The 21,374-nt window shown below is 33.5% G+C and overlaps 4 protein-coding genes across 8 annotated transcripts; 3 read left to right on the top strand and 1 right to left on the bottom strand.

The window, feature by feature from the left end:
- Positions 1-207: 207 nt before the first annotated feature.
- LOC123218871 (probable GTP diphosphokinase RSH2, chloroplastic) lies at positions 208-3,816 on the top strand. Its single transcript, XM_044640526.1, has 6 exons — positions 208-1,349; positions 1,448-1,633; positions 2,000-2,460; positions 2,610-2,768; positions 2,853-3,204; positions 3,297-3,816. Exons 1-6 carry the CDS (start codon positions 687-689, stop codon positions 3,603-3,605), a joined length of 2,130 nt encoding a protein of 709 aa, XP_044496461.1. The 5' UTR covers positions 208-686; the 3' UTR covers positions 3,606-3,816.
- An 823-nt stretch (positions 3,817-4,639) lies between these two features.
- Positions 4,640-6,668, bottom strand: LOC123218141 (transcription initiation factor TFIID subunit 9-like). Of its 5 annotated transcripts, XM_044639383.1 has the most exons (4): positions 6,521-6,586; positions 6,331-6,408; positions 5,562-5,834; positions 4,640-5,163 (listed from the first exon to the last, which is right to left on the bottom strand). In XM_044639383.1, exons 3-4 carry the CDS (start codon positions 5,817-5,819, stop codon positions 4,858-4,860), a joined length of 564 nt encoding a protein of 187 aa, XP_044495318.1. In that variant the 5' UTR covers positions 5,820-5,834; positions 6,331-6,408; positions 6,521-6,586; the 3' UTR covers positions 4,640-4,857. The 5 variants fall into 5 exon arrangements, with proteins under 5 accessions (XP_044495318.1, XP_044495319.1, XP_044495320.1 ...); XM_044639384.1 differs by lacking the exon at positions 6,331-6,408 and having other exon boundaries at positions 6,521-6,668; XM_044639385.1 differs by lacking the exon at positions 6,521-6,586 and having other exon boundaries at positions 6,319-6,408.
- A 4,385-nt stretch (positions 6,669-11,053) lies between these two features.
- On the top strand, positions 11,054-12,682 carry LOC123218523 (2-hydroxy-6-oxononadienedioate/2-hydroxy-6-oxononatrienedioate hydrolase-like). Its single transcript, XM_044639993.1, has 4 exons — positions 11,054-11,931; positions 12,012-12,098; positions 12,257-12,324; positions 12,413-12,682. Exons 1-4 carry the CDS (start codon positions 11,188-11,190, stop codon positions 12,528-12,530), a joined length of 1,017 nt encoding a protein of 338 aa, XP_044495928.1. The 5' UTR covers positions 11,054-11,187; the 3' UTR covers positions 12,531-12,682.
- A 2,476-nt stretch (positions 12,683-15,158) lies between these two features.
- LOC123217888 (E3 ubiquitin-protein ligase SPL2-like) lies at positions 15,159-18,676 on the top strand. Its single transcript, XM_044638960.1, has 6 exons — positions 15,159-15,734; positions 16,300-16,398; positions 16,960-17,130; positions 17,296-17,417; positions 17,910-18,029; positions 18,166-18,676. The coding sequence occupies exons 1-6, from the start codon at positions 15,351-15,353 to the stop codon at positions 18,455-18,457; spliced, it is 1,188 nt and encodes a 395-aa protein (XP_044494895.1). The 5' UTR covers positions 15,159-15,350; the 3' UTR covers positions 18,458-18,676.
- Positions 18,677-21,374: the final 2,698 nt, after the last annotated feature.

Below are 21,374 nucleotides of genomic sequence, written 5' to 3'. Positions count from 1 at the left end.
TTTACTCACATAATAATATATTATTTATATACATAAATTATATATAAAAATATATATATATTTACATTTTATTCAGTCTAAAAAAAGAAAATAGGGAGTTAGTACAACACCGTTAATTCCGTTATACAGCGAGGACAAAACAGTAATTTCAGTGTCATTTTCCCTGCCACAAACCAAACAAGAATCAGGAGAAAGGAGAAATTCTCAACGAAAATTACAGGAAGCAGCAAAGAAAGAAGAACAGAACTCTTTTGTACACAAATTTCAACGTCCTTTTGACTTTCTTGTTTCTTTTTCATAATTTTATAGCTTTAGCTCTGTAAATTCTTTTCTATTTCAGCTTCTCTTGTTCAGAATTCTTGTGTATATAAAATTCTGAATTCTACCTCAAACAAACAGCGCTTTTGTTTCAATTCAATCTCTCTCTAGTTTTTTGCTTCTGAATCCAATTTCATGTGTTAATTTTAGTGGGCTGTTCTCAAAATTTGATTTTGGTAAACATATTTTAGTTTCACAATCTGGGCTGATTTTCGAATTTTGCAATTAGAAACTTCGTGCTAAAATTTACGTGAACAAATCTTCATAATTTCTCTCTTTTGGATTCTAAAATTCAATTCGATCTCTCAATTTTTCTGGGTATTTCTCAAAATTTGATTTTGTATAAACAAAAAATCAAGGCTTAATCAATGACCGGCTTGACGGTTCCGGCAATAGCTCTTTACGCGAGTCCACCAAGCAGTGTGTGTTCCTCAGCGCACCAGATGAGCGCCCACACAGCCTACGACTTAGACCTCAACTCCAGAACTTCATCCTCAACTCCCTGCACTACGGCACCGTCTCATAAACAAATAGTCGGCGGGCTCTCCTGCTTGTTCTCTTCTTCAAGCACTGACGTGGCAGCTTCCTACAACAGGGGGGAAGAGTTGAAGGAGCTAAGTAGCTCATTTGGCTATTCTTATGGGTCCTTAAAGAGGGAACCCAGTCCGGTTTCGGTTTTTCAGGGTCCGGTTTCGTGTAGCGGATCAAGAAGTAGTCCCATAAGTGTTTCATTGAAGGGGTCTACTGGGTTGTTCAATAGATTTGTGAGGAACGCGTTGGGGTCTTGTGTGGATTATGATAATTATAATTCTCCGAGCTTTGAGGTTGATGATATTGGGGCTTTAAATGCCGGTTCATCTTCAGTTTTGGTTGATGAATTAACGTTTAATATGGAGGATAGCCTTGTGGAGGGTAATGTAGTGTCTTATGCTAAGGATTTTCTTGCTGATGCTCAAGCTAGACACAAGATTTTTTATGATGATGTCGTTGTCAAGGCGTTTTATGGGGCGAAGAAGGCACATAGAGGGCAGGTAAATGAAGAAAGTATGGCATTTGGTTTTGATTTTGAGCGAATTTGGTTTTTTTCTTAAGTCCTGATGTGGGTTTTGTTGCTTCTGCTTTGTTGCAGATGCGGGCCAGTGGGGATCCGTATTTGCTGCATTGTGTGGAAACTGGAGTGTTGCTAGCAAATATTGGTGCTAATTCTACTGTGGTGGCTGCAGGGATTTTACATGATACGCTTGATGATTCGTTTTTGAGTTATGAGTATGTTTATAGGACATTTGGAGCTGGAGTTGCTGATTTGGTTGAAGGGGTAAGAGAGAGAGCTGTTTTTGAGAATGTTTATGATACTTTTTTGTTTGTGCGTGGAATTTATATATGGATCGTTCATTTGTTAGTTGATAAATTTGAATTTTTTGTATAGAACACAAGAAACTATTGTAAGCAGCCTTATATGATTAGCACAAGTGATTTTCCAGTAGTGGCATTAATGATATGCGACATTATGTTACCGATTCAACAATTAGGCATTGAAGCAATTGATTCAATGAATAATTTAAGCTAAATATTTATGTGGGCTTGTCATATTTGTGGAGTATGAATGGGAGTGTTCTTTTTCTTTCAGTAAGATGTTTGATGGGTGAATGAATCTGATTGAGATTTTTATTCCTTTTATTAGGTATCTAAGCTTAGTCAGTTGAGTAAGCTTGCACGTGAGAACAACACTGCAAGCAGAACTGTTGAAGCAGATCGACTGCACACCATGTTCCTTGCCATGGCAGATGCCAGGGCTGTTCTTATTAAACTAGCAGATCGATTACACAACATGATGACGCTTGAAGCTTTGCCTTTGTGCAAACAACAAAGATTTGCAAAGGAGACATTGGAGATATTTGTTCCGTTGGCCAACAGATTGGGTATCTTGAGCTGGAAGGAGCAACTAGAAAATCTATGCTTTAAGCATCTTAACCCAGATCAGCACAAAGAATTGTCTGCTAAGGTTGTAGAATCCTTCGATAAGGCAATGATCATTATTGCAATAGATAAATTAGAGTGGGCTCTCAATGATGAAGCCATCTCTTACCATGACTTATATGGAAGGCATAAAAGCTTGTATAGCATTCACTGCAAAATGTTGAAGTATGCTCTCTCTCTCTCTCTCTCTTTTACACACACATTTGGCTGCTGATAAAAATTGAGTGGTGATTGTAAGAAACTTTATGATATGATGAATCACTAAGTCGTGGCATGTAGTTGCTATAATAAAACTCCCATATAACCTTGTGCAGAAAGAAGCTGACCATGGATGAAATCCATGATATTCATGGGCTGCGTTTGATTGTCGAAAATGAGGAAGATTGTTACAAGGCATTGAATGTTGTGCATCAGTTGTGGGATGAAGTACCTGGAAAGTTGAAGGACTACATAAAACATCCCAAGTTCAATGGGTACATTGTAACTCTTAACTATTGGTATTTTCATGATAATAACATATTATTCATCTTTGTCTAAACTCTGAGCTTATACTACAGGTATCAGTCACTTCACACAGTAGTGATGGGTGATGGCATGGCTCCACTTGAAGTTCAGATTCGAACAAAGGAGATGCATTCACAAGCTGAGTTTGGATTTGCAGCTCATTGGATATACAAGGAAGGTGACTGCAAGTATGCTTCATTTGTGCTTCAGATGGTTGAGTGGGCACGATGGGTTCTCACCTGGCAGTGTGAAGCAATGATCAAAGATCGGTCCCGCCTTGGCTATGCTGATTCTGTCAAACCACCCTGCAAATTCCCCACGCATGCTGATGATTGCCCATATTCTTATAAGCCTCAATGTAGCCAAGATGGACCTGTCTTTGTTATCATGATTGAGAATGATAAGGTCTGATTAACCATCTATTACATTTCTTTTGTCATCTTGATCTATCACTTTAGTGGCATAAATTAAACATATTTGGTGTTTGAATGTTACAGATGTCAGTCCAAGAGCTTCATGCAAACTCCACGATAATGGATTTACTGGAAAGAGCTGGAAGAGGAACCTCAAGATGCTCTCCATATGGTTTCCCTCTAAAGGAAGAATTGAGGCCAAGGCTGAACCATAAGCCAGTGGGTGATCCCACATGTAAATTGAGGATGGGGGATGTGGTGGAGCTCTCTCCAGCCATTCCCAACAAGTCTTTAACAGAGTATAGGGAAGAAATTCAGCGAATGTATGAGCGCGGCCCGACTGTGTCAAGCTCAGGGCCTGCTGCAAGCAGTATGGCTGGATGGAGAAGTTGACCATTCTCTCATTCTTAGTTTTACACTACCATGTAGTCACCATTGGTTATTCTTGTAGATACATTGATAAATGTCTGTACAAAACAACCATATATGTTTCTGCCACTAGGAAGAAACGTCTAACTGGACTCAACAGAAGGCTGAACTATTGATTTCACAAATTTGCTTCATGAATGAAGGTATATTTATATATACGCAGTATTGCATTCCACTTTGTTCACGATTTTCCTTTTAAATATGTATGAGATGGAAAGCTAATCTTCCCTTGAGTTAACATCTCAGAGCTTGCTACAAATGGTATGAAAGATTTGTCAGAATCTGAGAGGTCTTTGTTTGCAGCAAAATCAAAGAATCAATTGTAGCTGCCATTGCTCCTCTAGTCTTTGTCGACCAGCACATTGAAAAATGGGTTGTCATTTGCTTGTCCCCAACAATTCTTCAAGTCAAGCCAGTATGCTTTCTTACTGTCAACCCAAAATCACTGCTAAATGAGCCATTTAAATTTCAGAGTTTGCTCTGCCTAAGTTGAATGACATGTTTTCAAATTAAAGATTTCTCGGTAATTTATCTTTTATTATTTACATTAATTAATAAAATATTTTGATAATTTTCTATTATCAATATTGATATAAAAAATAATATAAAAAATAATTTACGTACTATCTCTACTTTATATATTAAAAAAATATTAATATAATCTTGATTTTTATTATAATTATATCTTTATTTATTAATTTTTTAAGACAAAAATACTCTAATTTTTAATTAATATAACAAATAACATAAAAAATATTTTAGAATAATTATATCTAAGAGAATTTAAGTGAAATAATATACTAATATTATTTTATTACCTCAAACCAAACACAATAATTATTTATATTTATCTAATTTTACCAAATTTTATCAAATATACTAATAATTTATATCCATTAATCCTCAAAGTAATCTATTTGATAATCTTTCAATTTTGATAATAAAATATTTTTCAAACCAAACACCCCCTTACAAGTTAAAATTCCTTCGCAATTAAGTACACCCAAATCTTAATCATAACAGAATTAAACACTGGATATCTGTAACAAATAAAGAGCAAACAAGGACTGAACAAAAGTAACCAAATGACTACCATGTTTGAGTTGATATCAGCATATTAGTACAGAAATCAAATTGTTTCTTCTTTTTGACTGATGATGCACCTTAAGCCCTGTTTCTTTCAAATAACAGGGTGTCAATGAGATGTCTTAAAAAGCTAGAACATCTCTCGCTTTGGTTGTTTAAGAAGGGGAAATGCAATCCTTTGAGCTTGAGGCGTTTGTTGTGGCAAATCAATCCTTCGTTGTGGCAAATCTGTTCTCTGTTGCTGGGATGTGCTGGGATCAGCAGTTTCTTCATCCTCCTCTGTTTCTTCCATTGGTTGAGTAGATTTCTTTGGGATCAACAGTTGGTAGTTAGCACCGAGTAATGTGTCCTGCTGAGGCGGGAGTGCGATACCAGGTGATGCTATTACCTTTGGTAATGGGATTCTGTTCCTGGTTCTAGACAACTCTAGTAGGACCTGATGGTGAGATTAAAAACGTTATGCATCCTCAATAAACTAGAATCTCTATATGCTTGTACCGGAGACAGAAAACATAAATTAATTGCCATGTGAAACTAACAAATGAACAAAAGGAAAATTGTGCATTTGAATTCATGGTTTGCCAGATGAATCACATAAAATCCCACAACAGGGAAGCTACTTTAGCGGCAAGAGCCAATAACCAAATCAATTCAATCTCATTAAAAATAGCATTGAGAGTAAACCACAACAAACACAATAAGAAAGAAACAGAAAATTGATCTTAAAATCAAATCACAAATCCCATTGAGTTTATATTTGCAACCTTACAGGCATGCCCAACATCAAGTAGAATAAGCTTCAGAATATAAAGGAATACTAAGTGACAAGCTTACCTCTCTAGGTGGGGGTTGTGAGAAGCTAAAATTGACTTTCGACTGAATAGCAAGCTTGATATCTTCGCATTCAATAGTAGTCTTGCCAGCATGCTCTGAGTAAACCTGTGCATCTGTTAATACATCAACAACATACCGGTACCACAACTCCAAAAACTGATGTATGACTTGAGGTTCATAGTCTTCTACACCCATCGATTTCAGTAGTGATTTAACAATCTTTGCATCCCTAGGCATGTTCTCATCTCCCTCGGCCATTTCCTTCAACGTATACTATCACCCACAAATAAACCAACATTAGAAATCTTTGCAAATGCTATCCACACAACAAAAGACATTCACCTTATCTCAACATAACATCACTTTCTAAAACATGAAAACTAACACAGCAAAAGATAAATACTTATTCAAAGCCAAACACAAAAGCTCAGATCAATGACATTAGTTTCAACAGCGTATGAATACAGTTTTAGAAAGAAACATTCACCTCCACGTGACAAGTAAAACTCCAATTTATATCCAATTTCAAGGAAACTAAGTAAAATATTTCAATGTATTCAAATAGAGGAAATCTGAAAAAAAGATAAACATGCTGAAACCAAGAACCAAGTTTTCTGCTTTTAATTCAACATAAGTCCAAAATTTTTGATAAATTATTTTCAATCACTTCCATAGACACCAATCTGAGGCTAAAATATCCTAGAAAAGGCCAGTTCATTCGAAATAGAAGCTGCAACTTAAAAATTAAAAAAACCATCTCAGGTTGAACCTGCGAGCTCTCAGTTGCACGAAAAGCTAACTAAAATCGAACACATAGGATAAATTCTCACTCCCTCCGTTCAAAACCCTAGTAACAAAAACAATCGAAGTCGCAAAAATTTCAGGCTCAGCCCGATCTCTATTGCTCAATGACACCTTTCAGAATAAAAAGATGAAAAATTAGTCTCCAGTGGACTCACCTCTGCTACGGCGAGTTTTGTGTAAAGAAAGTGAATTTTCCGTCGGTGTATTTCTGTGAGTTGTTGTTCCTGCTTTCTGAAAAGATGATTGACATGATGGGCTATGTTCAAAAGTCCAATTGGCAGGACCCAAAATTCATCTCAAGATGCCAACAAGCCCAATGGTGAGATAAAAGAGTATCATTATGCATATTATTTGAACGACATAATTAATAATAATAAAATTTTATATATATATATATATATATATAATATTATCCTATGATTAGAAGATTTTAATAAACAATTTTCCTTAAATGGGATTTTTTCAATCACATCAAGTAAGTTAAATCTCAAATCTAGTGACCGACTTTATAACTACTACACCAATTAATGTTTGATTTTGATATGGTTTGTCAAATCTTATACCTAAAATCTTTTTTTTAAGATGCCAAACTCACACCACTCAAGTTACCCTCGGCGGTTTCTTTGTCTTAATTTATTCTACAACGTATGTATTAAATATTTATGAAACTTTTATAAGAGTAATATTATACGTACCTATTTTTTATATACAATTTATGCACATAGATTAAATGTCATTATATGAGTGAGTGTTATTTTAGTTTTAATTTAAAATTATTTAATCACATTATGTATACGAAAAATGTATAAAAATTGGGTATACATAATTTTATTGTTTTTATTATGGTTGGGTAGCTTTAATATTATTTTATTATAGATGATAATAATTTACATTAATGAAAAATGAAAATTGTCTCATGTAAGTTCTAAATATAATAGAAATTTGTACTAGTGTGAACCACAAAAAATAAAGATCTAATTCTGCACTGAAAAGAGCTTGAACATAAGTATTATTTGATATTAAACTTGTACATCAAAGTTGTTTAATTGACCCTCTAATCTAATCTATCTCCAGAAGAAATCTTGGACAGAATCTTGCCATGAAAGCACAAGCATGAGCATGAGCAACACCCCAGCAAGCCCCCATGATGAGCTCCCAATTCTTAGCACCCAAGAAGGATCAGGAGATGGAATAAGTGAAGAAGAAGCAGAAGATGAAGTTGTTCTAATAGCAATTATAAGCCCGCCAACAACCACAGGAAGAAGAAACCCAGAGTTCCATTTTGTAGTCTCATAAAATCTCGAGTTCTCCTCACGGTTTTTTCTGGTCACATATAATGGTGACAACACTACCGCTGATACTAAAGCCAACACCATGGCGACCCCTCTTGAGTTTTGGCCATTTGAGTTACAATAAGCATAGTTAGAAGCCATGGGAGGACTCAAAATGTGTCAAACAAAATACCCTTTTGATCTTCTGGGAGAACCTTAACCATGTTGATTTAATTTATAGGGGGAAGAAGAGGGAGAGAGTGAAGGAATCTAGTTGTAAAGTCAGTGATCTGAAGAGGGAAGAAATAGACAACCGGGCAAAAAGTTGTATTATAATCATTAAAGTTAAAGAGGAAGGTTGTAAAGAGAGATTGGAAAGAATTGGAAGTAAGGCATCTTACTTTGTTGTGTTCATACGAGGCTACAAGCATTTGCTGGACTCCCTTTTGTGGGAATTTTTTCTACTTTATGGCTTACATCTGTCTCCAAGAATCCATAAAATAAATGTAAGATTATTATATCATCCCAATGTAACGTTTTACTTTCATTGATATTATTAATTTTAGATTTAATTTAAATACCCATAGAATATAAAATATTAAAGTCAAAATTATGGATATAAAAAAATTTTTTTGAATCATGTCTCTGAAATTAAAGATCTTTATAAATTATGTAAAACTTGAAAACACGTTACGAAGAAATCTTTTTATAATGACTTTAAATAGATAAACGTATTAAAATTAGATTTTAAAGCAATGAATTATCTAATTTATAAGAGATTATTTGGGCTTCTCATTAAACGTCAAATAACTAAAGACTCATACTAGACCATTTATTTAGATTAATTATCTGGTTTTATGAAATTAAAACATAATAAATATTACCTTATATCCGAAATTTCTAACATGTATATCATTCATCATTCAAGAAAAATTGTTAAATAAATTATAAAAGAATAGTTTCCTTGCGTAATTATTATAAAAGTATTTTTATCTTTTTTGTATAAAGCCAATAATTCATACCTTGAAATTTAATAGTGTGCCAAAATATATTTATATATATTTTATATGAATGTATAAATAAATATTTTGAGACTTGTATATTTCCCTCTCTAAAATACTCAAGTAGTCCCTCACTATAACCATCAAAGCTCAGTCTAATCACATATTGAAAATCCTCTCAATTTGCCACCCTCTACATAGTTCTCATCCATGGTTGTAATTTTGAGTCATGGTATATTGATTATTGACACAACTAAACAATGTTTCAACTCAAAGCTTAATGAAATCAGATTGAAAGCTTTGACATTTTGATAAATAACTAACAACTAACAACTAACAACTAACAACTAGACGATTTCAACTTTTCGATTTGAAAAAAAAAGAAATTTTTAAAGATAAAATAGTGGTTACAATTCTGTTAAGAACGAGATCCATTTGAATTTATGATATAAAATTCTCATAAAGCTAATTTAACCATACTCTAGCTTCTCCATGGACAAGATTTTAGACATAATTTTACCGCATTTAAATTTGAATTACTAAAATCCTAATTTAAGAGAGTTTGGATATACTTTTTCTCTAAAAAAATATCTTGTATATAAATAAATATAAATGAGAGAGAAAGGGAGAGATAAACAACTAACAACTAACATTTTGAAATTAGATTGAAAGCTTTGACATTTTGATAAACAACTAACAACTAGATGATTTCAACTTTTCAACTTGTAAAATGAAAGAATTTTTTAAGACAAAACAGTGGTTACAATTCTGTTAAGAACGAGATCCATTTGAATTTATAATATGAAATTCTCATAAAGCTAATTTGACCATACTCTAGCTTCTTTATAGACAAGATTTTAGACATAATTTTACCGCATTTAAATTTGAATTACTAAAATCGTAATTTAGGAGAGTTTGAATATACTTTTTCTTTAAAAAATCTTGTATATAAATAAATATAAATGAGAGAGAAAGGGAGAGATAAATACAAAGTAAAGAGAAGAACACAATAATACAAAACACGACAACTTACACATTATTTTATATTATCAATAAAACTGTGTAACCCTTGTTGGTATATAATTCTTATATACAGATGATATATTATTATGTGATTGGATGATTTGTTACTAAATATAAAGTAATATTAAATCATATGATGATATATTATCTATATATATAAATTATATATAAAAAATGAACACATATAGCATTACTCTTATTCTATACTCAAACTAATATAACAATGATGAATGTAAACATTTTGTTCATTGAACCAAAATTTTTGTTACGTTTATTTTATTAGTTATTTCAACTTATTCTCTTAAACATATATATCAAACCTAGACATATCAACTGGGTCGGGTCAAATGAAGGTTTGACTCAAAGCTTAAAATTCAAGCTCAGTTCGGTATTATAGCACCATAGGTCTAACTCATAAGTTTTCCGGATTGAACTATAAGTTTTAATATTAGACTTATAGGTCGGCTTGATCTGGTCCAACGTTGTTTACAAATTTCAAAAAAAAGGCAGAAGCCTTCATTGCTTCTGCCACAAGCAATTATTTTTTTAAATTTTTTTTATTTTTTCTATATGAATTAATCCAAATATTTTTTATTTCTAATTTTATTTATAAATCTCTTAATCTCAATTCTTTCATTATATTCTCAATTTTATTTTCTCCTATCAATTTTCTTTCAAAACTATCTGAATTTGTAAATAATAATTTTTTGTATTTATAATTTTATTTTTATTTCAATTTTATTATTACAAATGGATTCAATGTCAAATGAATCCAATATCAAACGAATTAAAAAATTTGGATGTTAAAGACGAGTAGATAAATGATATGGTATATATATATTTTATTTATATTTGTAATTATATAGTATGTAAATTAATTTATTTGTAATATATTATAAATGTATAATATTTTTGATCATATAACCACGATATTTTTTTTGTTATAAATGAGATATTATAAATAAAATATTTGGGGTACTGTTCTCAGTTTTAATAATTAAAAAATAATTCATGTTTAAAAGTTTTAGTTAAAATTTAAAAAAATTGTTTAAATAAGTCAGACTGCTTAACCCGACCCTATATATAGGATCGGGCTTGGGCCTTCAAAAATCTATAGACCGATCAGGGCTGAAGGCCCATTACTATATATGCCTAGGACCTGATCCGATCTATGAGCTCGATAGGCTAAGTTGGAGCCAATCCAGCATGGCTTCTATGTGTGATGAAACCAATTAAAAAACTCTAATCATTGACATTAATTAATTATATAATCATTTTATTGCAACAACCTCGATTGTATTTGACAATAGAATCGGGGATAAAGATTATGAAATATCACCATCTTTCAGGGAAAAAAATTAACCCATCTCATTTGTCCAGGCTGAACTTTTATCTAACTCTTGTACGTCTTATTTTTTGGTTCACAATATAATATTCACATATTCTCCTCATTTTTTTTGTCTAGATAAAGAACAAACACAAGAAGCTCACTTTCATCCGGAAGAGAAGAAGAAGATTGATCCAGAAATGGATTTACCAAAATCCATTCTACTACTCATCTTCAGATACTTTCTTTTCATCTTCCAAAATTTGCACCGGTTTTCAATCTCAGTTACATTCATGTTCTTTCGAGAAACCCTTTCCAGGATTTTCCAGGTTCCGATCGTCATCGCATTTATCGATACAATGCTGTCGCTTTATTTTCATATGTGCAATCTCTCGCCATGCACCATCGATTTAGATGACAAAACCACCATGCATTTCTGGGCCCCCCAGCACCGGAGATTCAGCAAGCCTGATCTGGTGATTATTCATGGATATGGAGGGAATTCCAGGTGGCAATTTGTGTACCAAGTTGGTTCATTATCTAACAAGTTTAATCTTTACATCCCAGATTTGTTATTCTTCGGAAAATCCTACACTACCAGGCTGGAGCGAAGTGATTTTTTCCAGGCTGATTGTGTAGTTGAAGGGCTGAAAAAATTGGGCGTGGAGAGGTTTTCGCTTTATGGCATCAGTTACGGCGGTTACGTCGCATACCGTATGGCGGAGATTTATCCTCTGGTGGTTGAGAAGGTTGTGATTGTGAGCAGTGGAATTGGCTGCTCTGAGAATCAAAAAGAAAGGCATCTGAAAAGAATTGGAAAACCTCTTCTGGGAATTCTGGTTCCTCAAAGTCCTCAAGATCTAAGGCTGCTGGTGAATTTATCAGTTTACAATCAAAATCACATCAATTGGGCCCCTGATTTTATGCTTCGCCAGTTCATCAAGGTGATGAGTTAGCTTTATTTCTGGATTATAGGTTAGAGTTAAAAAAACTGTTTGCAGTGACTTTTAGAAATTTCTTCCAGATTATGTATGACAGTCAGAGGAAGCAGAAGCAGCAGCTGGCAGAGTATTTGCTGTATAAAGAAGCAAACATAAGCGTTTTATCTCAGGTAATTTCTGTTTGACATTGGCAAGAGAGAACGACTTTTCAGAGGATTTTACTCAGTTTTTAGTAAAATATAATACTCATATAGCTCTCATTTTGGGGCTTTCGAATTCTGCAAAAACGTTTCAAAGTTTCACTAATAAAATCTTATTTTGGGTTAAGGAAACTCTCCTAATTTGGGGTGATCAAGACAATTTCTTTCCACTGGACTTTGCCTATCAGTTACACAGGTGCATAAGTGCTTGTTGAAGAGCTTTCTTTTGACCTAGTGCTTGTTCCTAAAGTGATTTTTGACAAATATATGTTGATGAAATGCAGCAACTTGGGACCCAAATCAAGGCTGGAGATCATCAAGAACACAGGCCATGCTGCAAACGTTCAATCACCTTCACAACTCAACAGTCTAATTAAATCTTTCGTTTTGGGTCAGTTATAGCTTGCTTGCTATATGTTTAATGTTGAACATTTTTCATTCAAGCTTGTAGTGAGGCTAAATCAATGTTTGTTAGTCTTTACTTTTGTGAGCTAAGCTCTCCATTTTCTATTCAAGAAAAATGCTTAATGTATACAAGAACTTACTATCACATAGTATTGAGTCTGGGTCTACCTATCCGAATATATTAACTAACATGGGCAGCTAGATTTGAAAGTTGGAGGGCAGTTTGGGAGGAGTTATGGCTGACAGTTGAATATCTATTTATATGTCTATCATCTAATTAAATATACGTGGGATTTTCCACCACGGTCATGCTTAATATTGAAATGCATTAAATAATTTGGTGGACGTGTGAATAATTTTCCCACCCTGTAAAGACTTGAGCCATTTGGGCAGGCAATATTGACTTTGGGTGGCCTGCATTGAATGGCCTCGGAAAATTACTTTATCTCATGGACCGGAGGCGGCAAAACTAGTGTAAATATGCCCTCCCCTCTTCGTTTGTAGATGCTATGCATACATTGATTATTAATTCGTCTCCAGCCATTCATCTTTCCTTCAGTTTTCTTTCAATCCTCTTTTAGTTATATAAATTTTATAACGAACAAAGTTATTATTTATTTGTATAAAAATTTAAACTTTTTAAAGAATATAAATTATTTAAAGTAAAAAAGGGTTAATTGAAGAGATATATATTTTATTAAATTATAAATATTATTGTATGATTAAAATAATTCGAATAAATGTGATACAATCACCTAAATAAATATTTGGAAAAAAAGAGTTATGTGAATGATTCTATATACTCATATGTCTTTATCAAAAGGTCACAATCAGGATTTGTCATTATAACAATTTATGTTGATGACATGAATTTAATTGAAACTCCTAAAGAAATTTAAAAAACTGCTGAGTATCTGAAAAAGGAATTTGATATAAAGAATTTAGAGAAAACAAAATATTGTCTCATTATACAGATCAAACACAATTCAAATTGAATACTTATTTATCAATTAGTGTATATTGAAAAATTATTAAAATGTTTTAATATGGATAAAACTTATTCTTTGAACAGTCCAATGGTTGTTCGATCTCTCGATCCAAAAAAAGACCCATTTCGTCGTAAAGAAGAAGATGAAAAGATGTTCAGTCTTGAAATATCATATCTTAATGCCATTAGAGCTCTATTATATTTGACCTAATGCACTAGACCAAATATATCATTCGTAGTCAATTTATTGCCCTGATTTAGCTTTGCATCAATCTGTTGTCATGGAATGGAATTAAACATATACTTCGTTATCTATGTGGGACTAGAGATTTGAAATTATTCTATTTTATCAAATTTCTTAAAAATCCTAGTTTGATTGGATATACAAATACCAGTTATCTTTTTGACTCCCATAAGACCTATTCATAAATGACATATGTTTTCACTTATAATGACACAACATTATTACGATGCTCTACCAAACAGAATTTCGGTGTAACATTTTTGAATCATTTAAAGATTCTAGCTCTCTATGAAACTAATCGAAAATACATATGATTATAGTTTGTCATCCATCGTATCCAAAATATGATTATGGTTAGGCAATTTGACTTTGGGATGCTTGCATTAAATTACCTTGGAAAATTGCTTTATCTCATGGACTGAGGCGGCAGAACTAGTATAAATATCCCCTTCCCTCTTCATTTGTAAATGCTGTGCATACATTGGTTATTAATTCGTCTCCAGCTTTTCATCTTTCCTTCAATTTTCCCTTTTGTTATATAAATTTTATAACACATCCACATTATTATCTAACACCATTTGGACATGCCATTATTGTTCAGCTTCTCCTCTCAGCAATATCAAACTAGTAAACATAGAAATCTAAGGTCTCTTTAAATGGCAATACGTGGAGTCGTAAAAATAACTCACATTATATTTTCATATTGATGGAGATCGTCATAAAAATAACTCACATTATACCCTCGTGTTGATATAGATCATTTGGCCAATGATTCATAATATGAGTATACGAATTTTTTTTGTTATCAATTTACAGAATTGGGCATAATAATTTCCAACCCATAGGAATGCTCAAATCCAAGATAGGATCATGCCGACAAGTCTATTAACCAAGACAACCTACACTACCAACAGCATAAATTAAAAAACTCAAGAGAATCTCATTATACCTCAAAGTGAATCACCGTGATATAAATAGTAAAATGACAAAAACTTATAAGGTTGTTAAATTTATAGTGATATCTTGCTTCAGGATTAAAGAGTGTTGGGATAGATTCAAGCATATTGTTGAAGAAGGGATTGGGAAATCTAAAGTTGGAGGAAACCAATGACGTTATGACCAAAGTAGGTACACAAAAGATTGAACCTCGAGAATTGGGGTGCCCGGGGGTGTCTCACGGGCAGTTCCGTTGAGTCAAATCTGTATGCCCGAGACAAATGACACGAGAAACAGCTACACAAAAAACGACATGTCGGTTATATAAGAAATACAAACAAGCGGCGTCGGTCGTAACTCGTAAATTGCAAAAGAAGTAATGCGGCCGATGGTTTGATTCAACAGCGTAAAAAGTAAAAACGACATATCGGTCAAACTGAACAATCATACATTTGTATCCAAAAACTACCTCTCTTCTTGTGTTACAAAATAATTCCCTCTGGAGTTCTCGTCCACCACTCAATCGCTTGACCCTCCCTCACGTGAATCCAACACAGCCCAGTGACAGTGGTCCGTCACGTCACTTGCCCCTCACGGGTCCAAGGACCAGAAGGGACTAAGAAGAACAGACAAACAAAACATTATCGAAATGTCATCGCACGGGAACGACTTCGCCGCGATCCTCTGCCAGTTCTTACTTTCTTATGACGGCGCCGTTTTAGGCGTAACCCTAGCATACACCGCAGTCCGTACGCTCTTTAAATTTCGCAGTGTTTCCCACGCCCTACGCAAAGTCGAGAATGCTCCGCAAGTTAGGGTCTCCGATCTTCGCGCGCTTCTGGGAGAGGATGACAAGAGATCGCAGCTGTCTGATCACGAGCAGAATAAAAGTCGCCTTGTGATCGTGCGTGGCCACGTGGAAGCAAAATCGGCAGTTGATGGAAAGGATTGGAAGAACTGGACGAATGGTACCGGCGTTTTGGTCTCTCATTACAGTGGAGACAAAGCTGTTATAATTCAACGAACTCAAACTGTATGGATTCTTCAGAATTTTAAATTTATGTTTTTTGGAAATATTATTTATTTATTTATAATGTGGTCAAATTAAGGTGGGTTTGTGGACATATGTTAATTTGACAATATTGAAATTAGAAATGTAACAATTTAATAGACCAAAAATTTTGGTTTCTGTGTGTATGTGTATGTATGTGCATGTTTTTGTTTGAATTCATGTGTGATATTAGATCTCATGAATATGCTATGAAAGATTGTCTTCCAAATCATAAGAAAAGTTTTGTGAATTAACTATATAATTTGTGGATGGGCGATTTTTTTTTTCATTTTTATTTAGGATTAATGAAGTTGATGTAGTTGGTATTTTGCTTATTGTAATCTGGGACAACTTTCTCCCATAGGAAGAATATGAATGTCTTGTTTAGTAAGCAGAGAACTCGATTTATTGATGTGCCCTAATGAAGCAACCTTTGTTTATTGTTAAAGTAGCAGAACAAGAAAGTACTTTTTTTCTCTCTACATTTTGAATTTTAATGAGTTAATTTATGTTCAACTCAACTGATTGTCTGGTTTGTTTTGCAAAGTGGCTATACAACGAATGGAGGGGCTTTCTGGGATGGACTCCTGGTATACACGCCATTTTCGGGAGATCTTGGAGAAAAAAGGAATCGTCTTTGAGGATGGTAAAATAATTCCTTGCAAATTCAAATTGACATGTTTGCAGCCTAGTTGCTTTTAGTAAGAATGTAGTTGAAGCAAATAATACTTCTCTGTCAGTATCGGGATACATAGAGCATTTTTCCTGTGATTCCAGTAGATAACCATTCCAGTTCCATGTTTTATTTCAGATCTATTCAACATGTTTTAGTCTCCCATGTCTATTTCCTTTTTTGGCTGACACTGCCACTTCACGAGTATTGATGTAACATAAGTAGTGGTTCTTTATCCTTAAGTTCGGAAATTTTTTTGATTTTGGTCTTTGTTATAAGATCTTTATCTTTTGTTCCTTCATTTTTTAGGTCTTTCATATCTGTTGGCTTGGTTGCTGTAATTAAGATTTTGTTGAAGCTTATTTGTGTTCCAATTGTGATTTAGTAGTTTTCGTTAGATTTTATCAACTTTGTCTTCTTACCCATTTGAATCTTTATAACCATTGTGGAGGTTGTTTGTATTTGTGCTATTCATGTTGAGTTTATTTGTGGTTGTTTTAGCTGTGATTTATCTAATATATTTGTGTTATTCAGGTTCCTTTTGTTCTCGTTGAAGGGGGTTGGTGGCCTCAATCTGATCATGTTGTTGTGGACATGGAAGGGTCCAAGCATTGCTTGCCTCTTGTTAGAGTCTACCATGATTTGCAACCCTTTAATGTTTCTCCTTTTGCACTTCTTCAGACAATTTTTGGTCATGAGTGCCCTGTAAGTTCAGATTTTGTGAAGTTGGAAAGTGCCTAATGCATTATAGAGTATCTGAAAATATGCCAACACTGAAAAATCTGGTTCTGCAGTTGCATTTTGTCTGTCTTATGATCAGCTCATTATTGTTTCAAAAGTATGATGTCCTTCTTGGTTTGCTTGTTGAAGGTTGGTGTGCTTGATGAAGAGAAGATTCTTCCACTGGGAGAGAATATCAGTGCCGTTGGTATCTGCAGTTTAAAAAATGGATTCCCTGAGATCCAGTCTTGCAAAGATCTTCCCTATTTTCTGTTAGTGTTTTATTCAAGAACAATTTCTGTTAGGTCTTTTTGTTGGAAATTGGAAATGCAAAAAAATTCCATGCATGTCTAGGATTCTGTTTCTCTCTTCCTTGACAGTGATGAAAATTGTTAAATTAAATCTTGCTCTCTTCCTTGATTGTGTTGATATTAATTGAATTTTATCTTACTATCATTCATCCTAAAGACAGTTGAAGGTTTGATGAGTTTCCAGCAAGGTCTTTGACCAGTTCCCTCATTCCATGCATTTTTTCATCTGGTAGGAATAGATTTGAGAATAAGAGTGTCCTCTTTCAGCATATTAAAACATATAGTGCCTTGTATGCTAACCTATCAAACTGCCAAGTCTGTGAACATACAATTCCAGCAATATGGCTACAAATCTTCTTTTATGCTGGCATTTTCTTAACAAATTTGGCATACTTGTGGTGTCAGTTGGGAGATTCCATTTTTAGTTGAAACTAATATTCTGGTCTTCTGCAGGACTGAGATGACTAAGTATCAGATGGTAGCAGATCTTGCCTTCAAGTCACAAGTACTCTTTTGGAGTAGTGTTGTTCTTGGTTCGATGTCTTTTGTTACCCTTGGGTATGCTATTTTCAGGTACATTGGTTTTAAAGGACAGTATCTTACCATTCATCTTTCATCACTAAATTTTAACGAGTTCAATCTAATGTGAAGGATTATATTGATCATTGCAAATTTGGTTCTGAACCTATTAATCAACATTTGTGCCCAGGAACTGGAATAGATGGAAAGAATGTAGGGAGCTGAGACGGTTGCAGCAATCAACTCAAGCTTCTAGAGATGATGTAAATTCTCAGGTTGGAGACGATGAAGCAGCTGGAGATGTTCCAGATGGGCAACTTTGTGTGATCTGCCTGATGAGGAGGAGGTCATCTGTATTTGGTCCATGTGGGCATGTTGTTTGTTGTCATCGTTGCGCCATATCAGTTGAACGGGAAATATCACCTAAGTGTCCCATTTGTCGCATGCCAATCAGGAATTCAATGCGGATATTTTTTTCTTGATTGATGGTTTGGTAACTCAATGTTGCCTTCTTTTTCACTAGTCGATCTGTGTAAAATTCTTGTGAATGTACAATTCTTGTAAATGCTTCTCATATTCTTGCAAATGTGTACAACTGAAGCATTTCACTGACACAAATTGAAACATGCAAATGCATGGCTGATAACTGTTCAAATTTTACACAGAAATGCTTGTAAATAAGAAGTACAGATGGTTATATATTTGATCTGATCTCATTTACTCTCAGCCACAGATGCCACAATGAACTAAAAGAAACAGGCTGAAGAAATAAAACCGACCCAAAATATGGGGTTGTGTTGGGTCTATGATTTAATCAGGTTGGCATCGGTTAACACTTTTTAACTTGATCTGGTGCGGCTGAGTGTTGGGTGGTCAGTAAATATCTGGACCTAGAGATGATAAATGAGCTGGGCCGGGTATGAGCATTTCGGCACAGCCCGTGTTGGACCGGCACCGAAAAAATTGGGCTATGCCTGACACATGGGCTTAGAGGGCCATGAGGTAAGAGATTTATGGGCCAGTCCCAAATGGTCTGATACTGTTGATTTTATTTTAAATTTTTAGAGCACTCTCATTTGCTTTATTTACTATATTTGGAATTTTCAAACTAGGATATTTTTATAATGATATATGAGAATAAGAAGTATGCATTCACTCTGACAATTTTTATATTGAGCTTTTTCCTTCTCATTTGAGTCTATATAAATAAATTTGTTTAAATCGTTTGAGCACTTTTATCGTTTAACAATAAAAGAAAAAAACAAAAATAATAAAAAAAGTATTATAGATTGATATTTTGATACTTTTCCTTTTTTTTATTAATATCCATTTTTATATTTGATTTATACTATTTTTTTAATCAGACAACAAAAGTGTATCTGCACGTAAGTGAGATATTTTTAATAAAATTTTAAAATTTTGCTTAATTCGAATACAAATATAAATAATACGAAGACATAATTAATTTTACATAATTAAAAATAAATAAAATATTTTTTATAGGCCAGTTAGTTAAGGGCTCATGGCTAGCTCATTAAGGGTCCACAAGGGCCCGACCCAAAGACCGTACATTATGTCCTGTGCCTTCAAAATTTTGTTGGGCTAGCTTGATACATGGGTTTGATGGGCCGTATCAAGCTCAGCCCGCTTGGCCTAATGCCACCTTTATTTGGACCTTATCCCTTTAGAGTTCTCATATAACTCAACTTTTATTATCTGAGCTCCCTTACGGCACAAGTTAAGACACAAACAAAAGACGGACCTTATGACACTAAATTCCTCGTTTCAAACTTATAAATTTCATCTTTTGAGCTTTTTGCCCAAGTTTTAGAGCACAAACAGAAGGATTTATTTATTTTGATAAAGAAAAAAAAATTAATACATCAAACTGCTAAAGTTTTGTTTTCTATGATCAATTTTTAACCTAATAAAACTATATGCATAAATAATGATGTGTTATTATATGATTGAATATTATTTTATCTTTAATTTTTAACTATTCAATCATATGATAATATATCGTTATGTGCATATAAAGTTATGTATAAAAGTTGTACATATAACATTACTTTTTAGAATACTTGAATTTGTACGAAAGAGTTTACATTAGAATTTGCATATAATGTATTATTACTCATAAGATAATAATATTTAGATGTACTCAACTATCATTTTCTTTTTCTAATAAAAAGGATCAAATTTTGATTTTTCATTTTAAAGGGGTCAAACTTTCATTTTTAAAAGATTAAACTTATAATTTGTCAGATAAACACACTCTGACCTCTACTGTTATTTCAAATTAATGTTGTATTTTTTTGTTTTATTTCAATAATAATGATCAAGATAACCCTGGGATCACATGGATGATTTAAAGGCTGACATGAATAATTTCAATCACTAAATTAACCCATTGCCCTAAATTTATTTCCACAAAAACCATGGAAGACAACAAGAACAAATACTTACCATTAAGAATAAGCAAAACCTACGCATAATTAAATCCACACTTAAATCTTCAAATTCATATAACCAAACATTGAATTAAAATGAGTGAACAATTTAGCAGTCTTTTTACATCTCCCTCTTTACAGTAATGGGCAATGGGTTTCACATCTCCACCAATACATTAATCATTCCTTGAATCTATCCTTCTTGTTTCTACATTTTGATCTTCATGAAGCTCAACTTTTTTGATCTCGCAGTGTCATGGTCACTGGAGTTTGTCGGAAGGAATAGTGGTCGTGTTGGAGTAATCAAGAATAGGGATAAGCATAAGGGCAACTTTGAGACCATCCATATCCAAGATGCCCCGGGTTATGAGTTTGAAACTCAGTCTTGACAAAATGTTTACCATTGTAAAGGAACAAAGCCATGGGTATCACTTCCCGAGGGCAAGGGTATCAAGTTGTCTACTATTAAGGAGGCTAGGGAAAGGTAGACTGCCCAAGGTGCTCTTAAACTCTATGATAAAATTTTCCTTTTTAGTTACCTTTTGATGAGTTTTGATTACTTCTGTGTTCTTTAGTCAAGATATGATTGAAGTTAAAAATGCAACTTTGTTTTTTATTAATACATTTTTCAACCGGTCTTCATTTACGTTAGTTACTTATTAGTGGCTATTGTTTTTGTGAATAATATTATGCATATCTACTTTAGGTACACGATTGTATACATACTTATATATGTCATCATATGATTGAATATCAATTTTTCATTAATTCAAAATTATCCAATCATGTGATAACACATATAAGTGTGTATATATTTGTATGCTAAAAAAATAGATATATATAGCTTTATTGTATTTTTGTATGATTTAATGTCCACATCATTATGTCACTAGTCCTTGTTAGCACAACAAATGACCACATCAAAATTATTAACGATAAATGCAACATC

Source organism: Mangifera indica, chromosome 6, assembly GCF_011075055.1.
Source record: "Mangifera indica cultivar Alphonso chromosome 6, CATAS_Mindica_2.1, whole genome shotgun sequence".
In the NCBI taxonomy this organism is placed as follows: domain Eukaryota; kingdom Viridiplantae; phylum Streptophyta; class Magnoliopsida; order Sapindales; family Anacardiaceae; genus Mangifera; species Mangifera indica.
This window is presented reverse-complemented; position numbering and strand designations above follow the sequence as displayed.

Coding starts and splice junctions, on each gene's coding strand:
- LOC123218871 (XM_044640526.1), top strand. CDS start 687: ATGACCGGCTTGACGGTTCCGGCAATAGCTCTTTACGCGAGTCCACCA. Junction 1,350..1,447: donor AGAAGGCACATAGAGGGCAG/GTAAATGAAGAA, acceptor GCTTTGTTGCAG/ATGCGGGCCAGTGGGGATCC. Junction 2,769..2,852: donor AAACATCCCAAGTTCAATGG/GTACATTGTAAC, acceptor CTTATACTACAG/GTATCAGTCACTTCACACAG.
- LOC123218141 (XM_044639382.1), bottom strand. Junction 5,164..5,561: donor CACAACCCCCACCTAGAGAG/GTAAGCTTGTCA, acceptor TCTCACCATCAG/GTCCTACTAGAGTTGTCTAG.
- LOC123218523 (XM_044639993.1), top strand. CDS start 11,188: ATGGATTTACCAAAATCCATTCTACTACTCATCTTCAGATACTTTCTT. Junction 12,099..12,256: donor ACATAAGCGTTTTATCTCAG/GTAATTTCTGTT, acceptor TTTTGGGTTAAG/GAAACTCTCCTAATTTGGGG. Junction 12,325..12,412: donor TTTGCCTATCAGTTACACAG/GTGCATAAGTGC, acceptor GATGAAATGCAG/CAACTTGGGACCCAAATCAA.
- LOC123217888 (XM_044638960.1), top strand. CDS start 15,351: ATGTCATCGCACGGGAACGACTTCGCCGCGATCCTCTGCCAGTTCTTA. Junction 17,131..17,295: donor TTTTTGGTCATGAGTGCCCT/GTAAGTTCAGAT, acceptor TGCTTGTTGAAG/GTTGGTGTGCTTGATGAAGA. Junction 18,030..18,165: donor CTTGGGTATGCTATTTTCAG/GTACATTGGTTT, acceptor ATTTGTGCCCAG/GAACTGGAATAGATGGAAAG.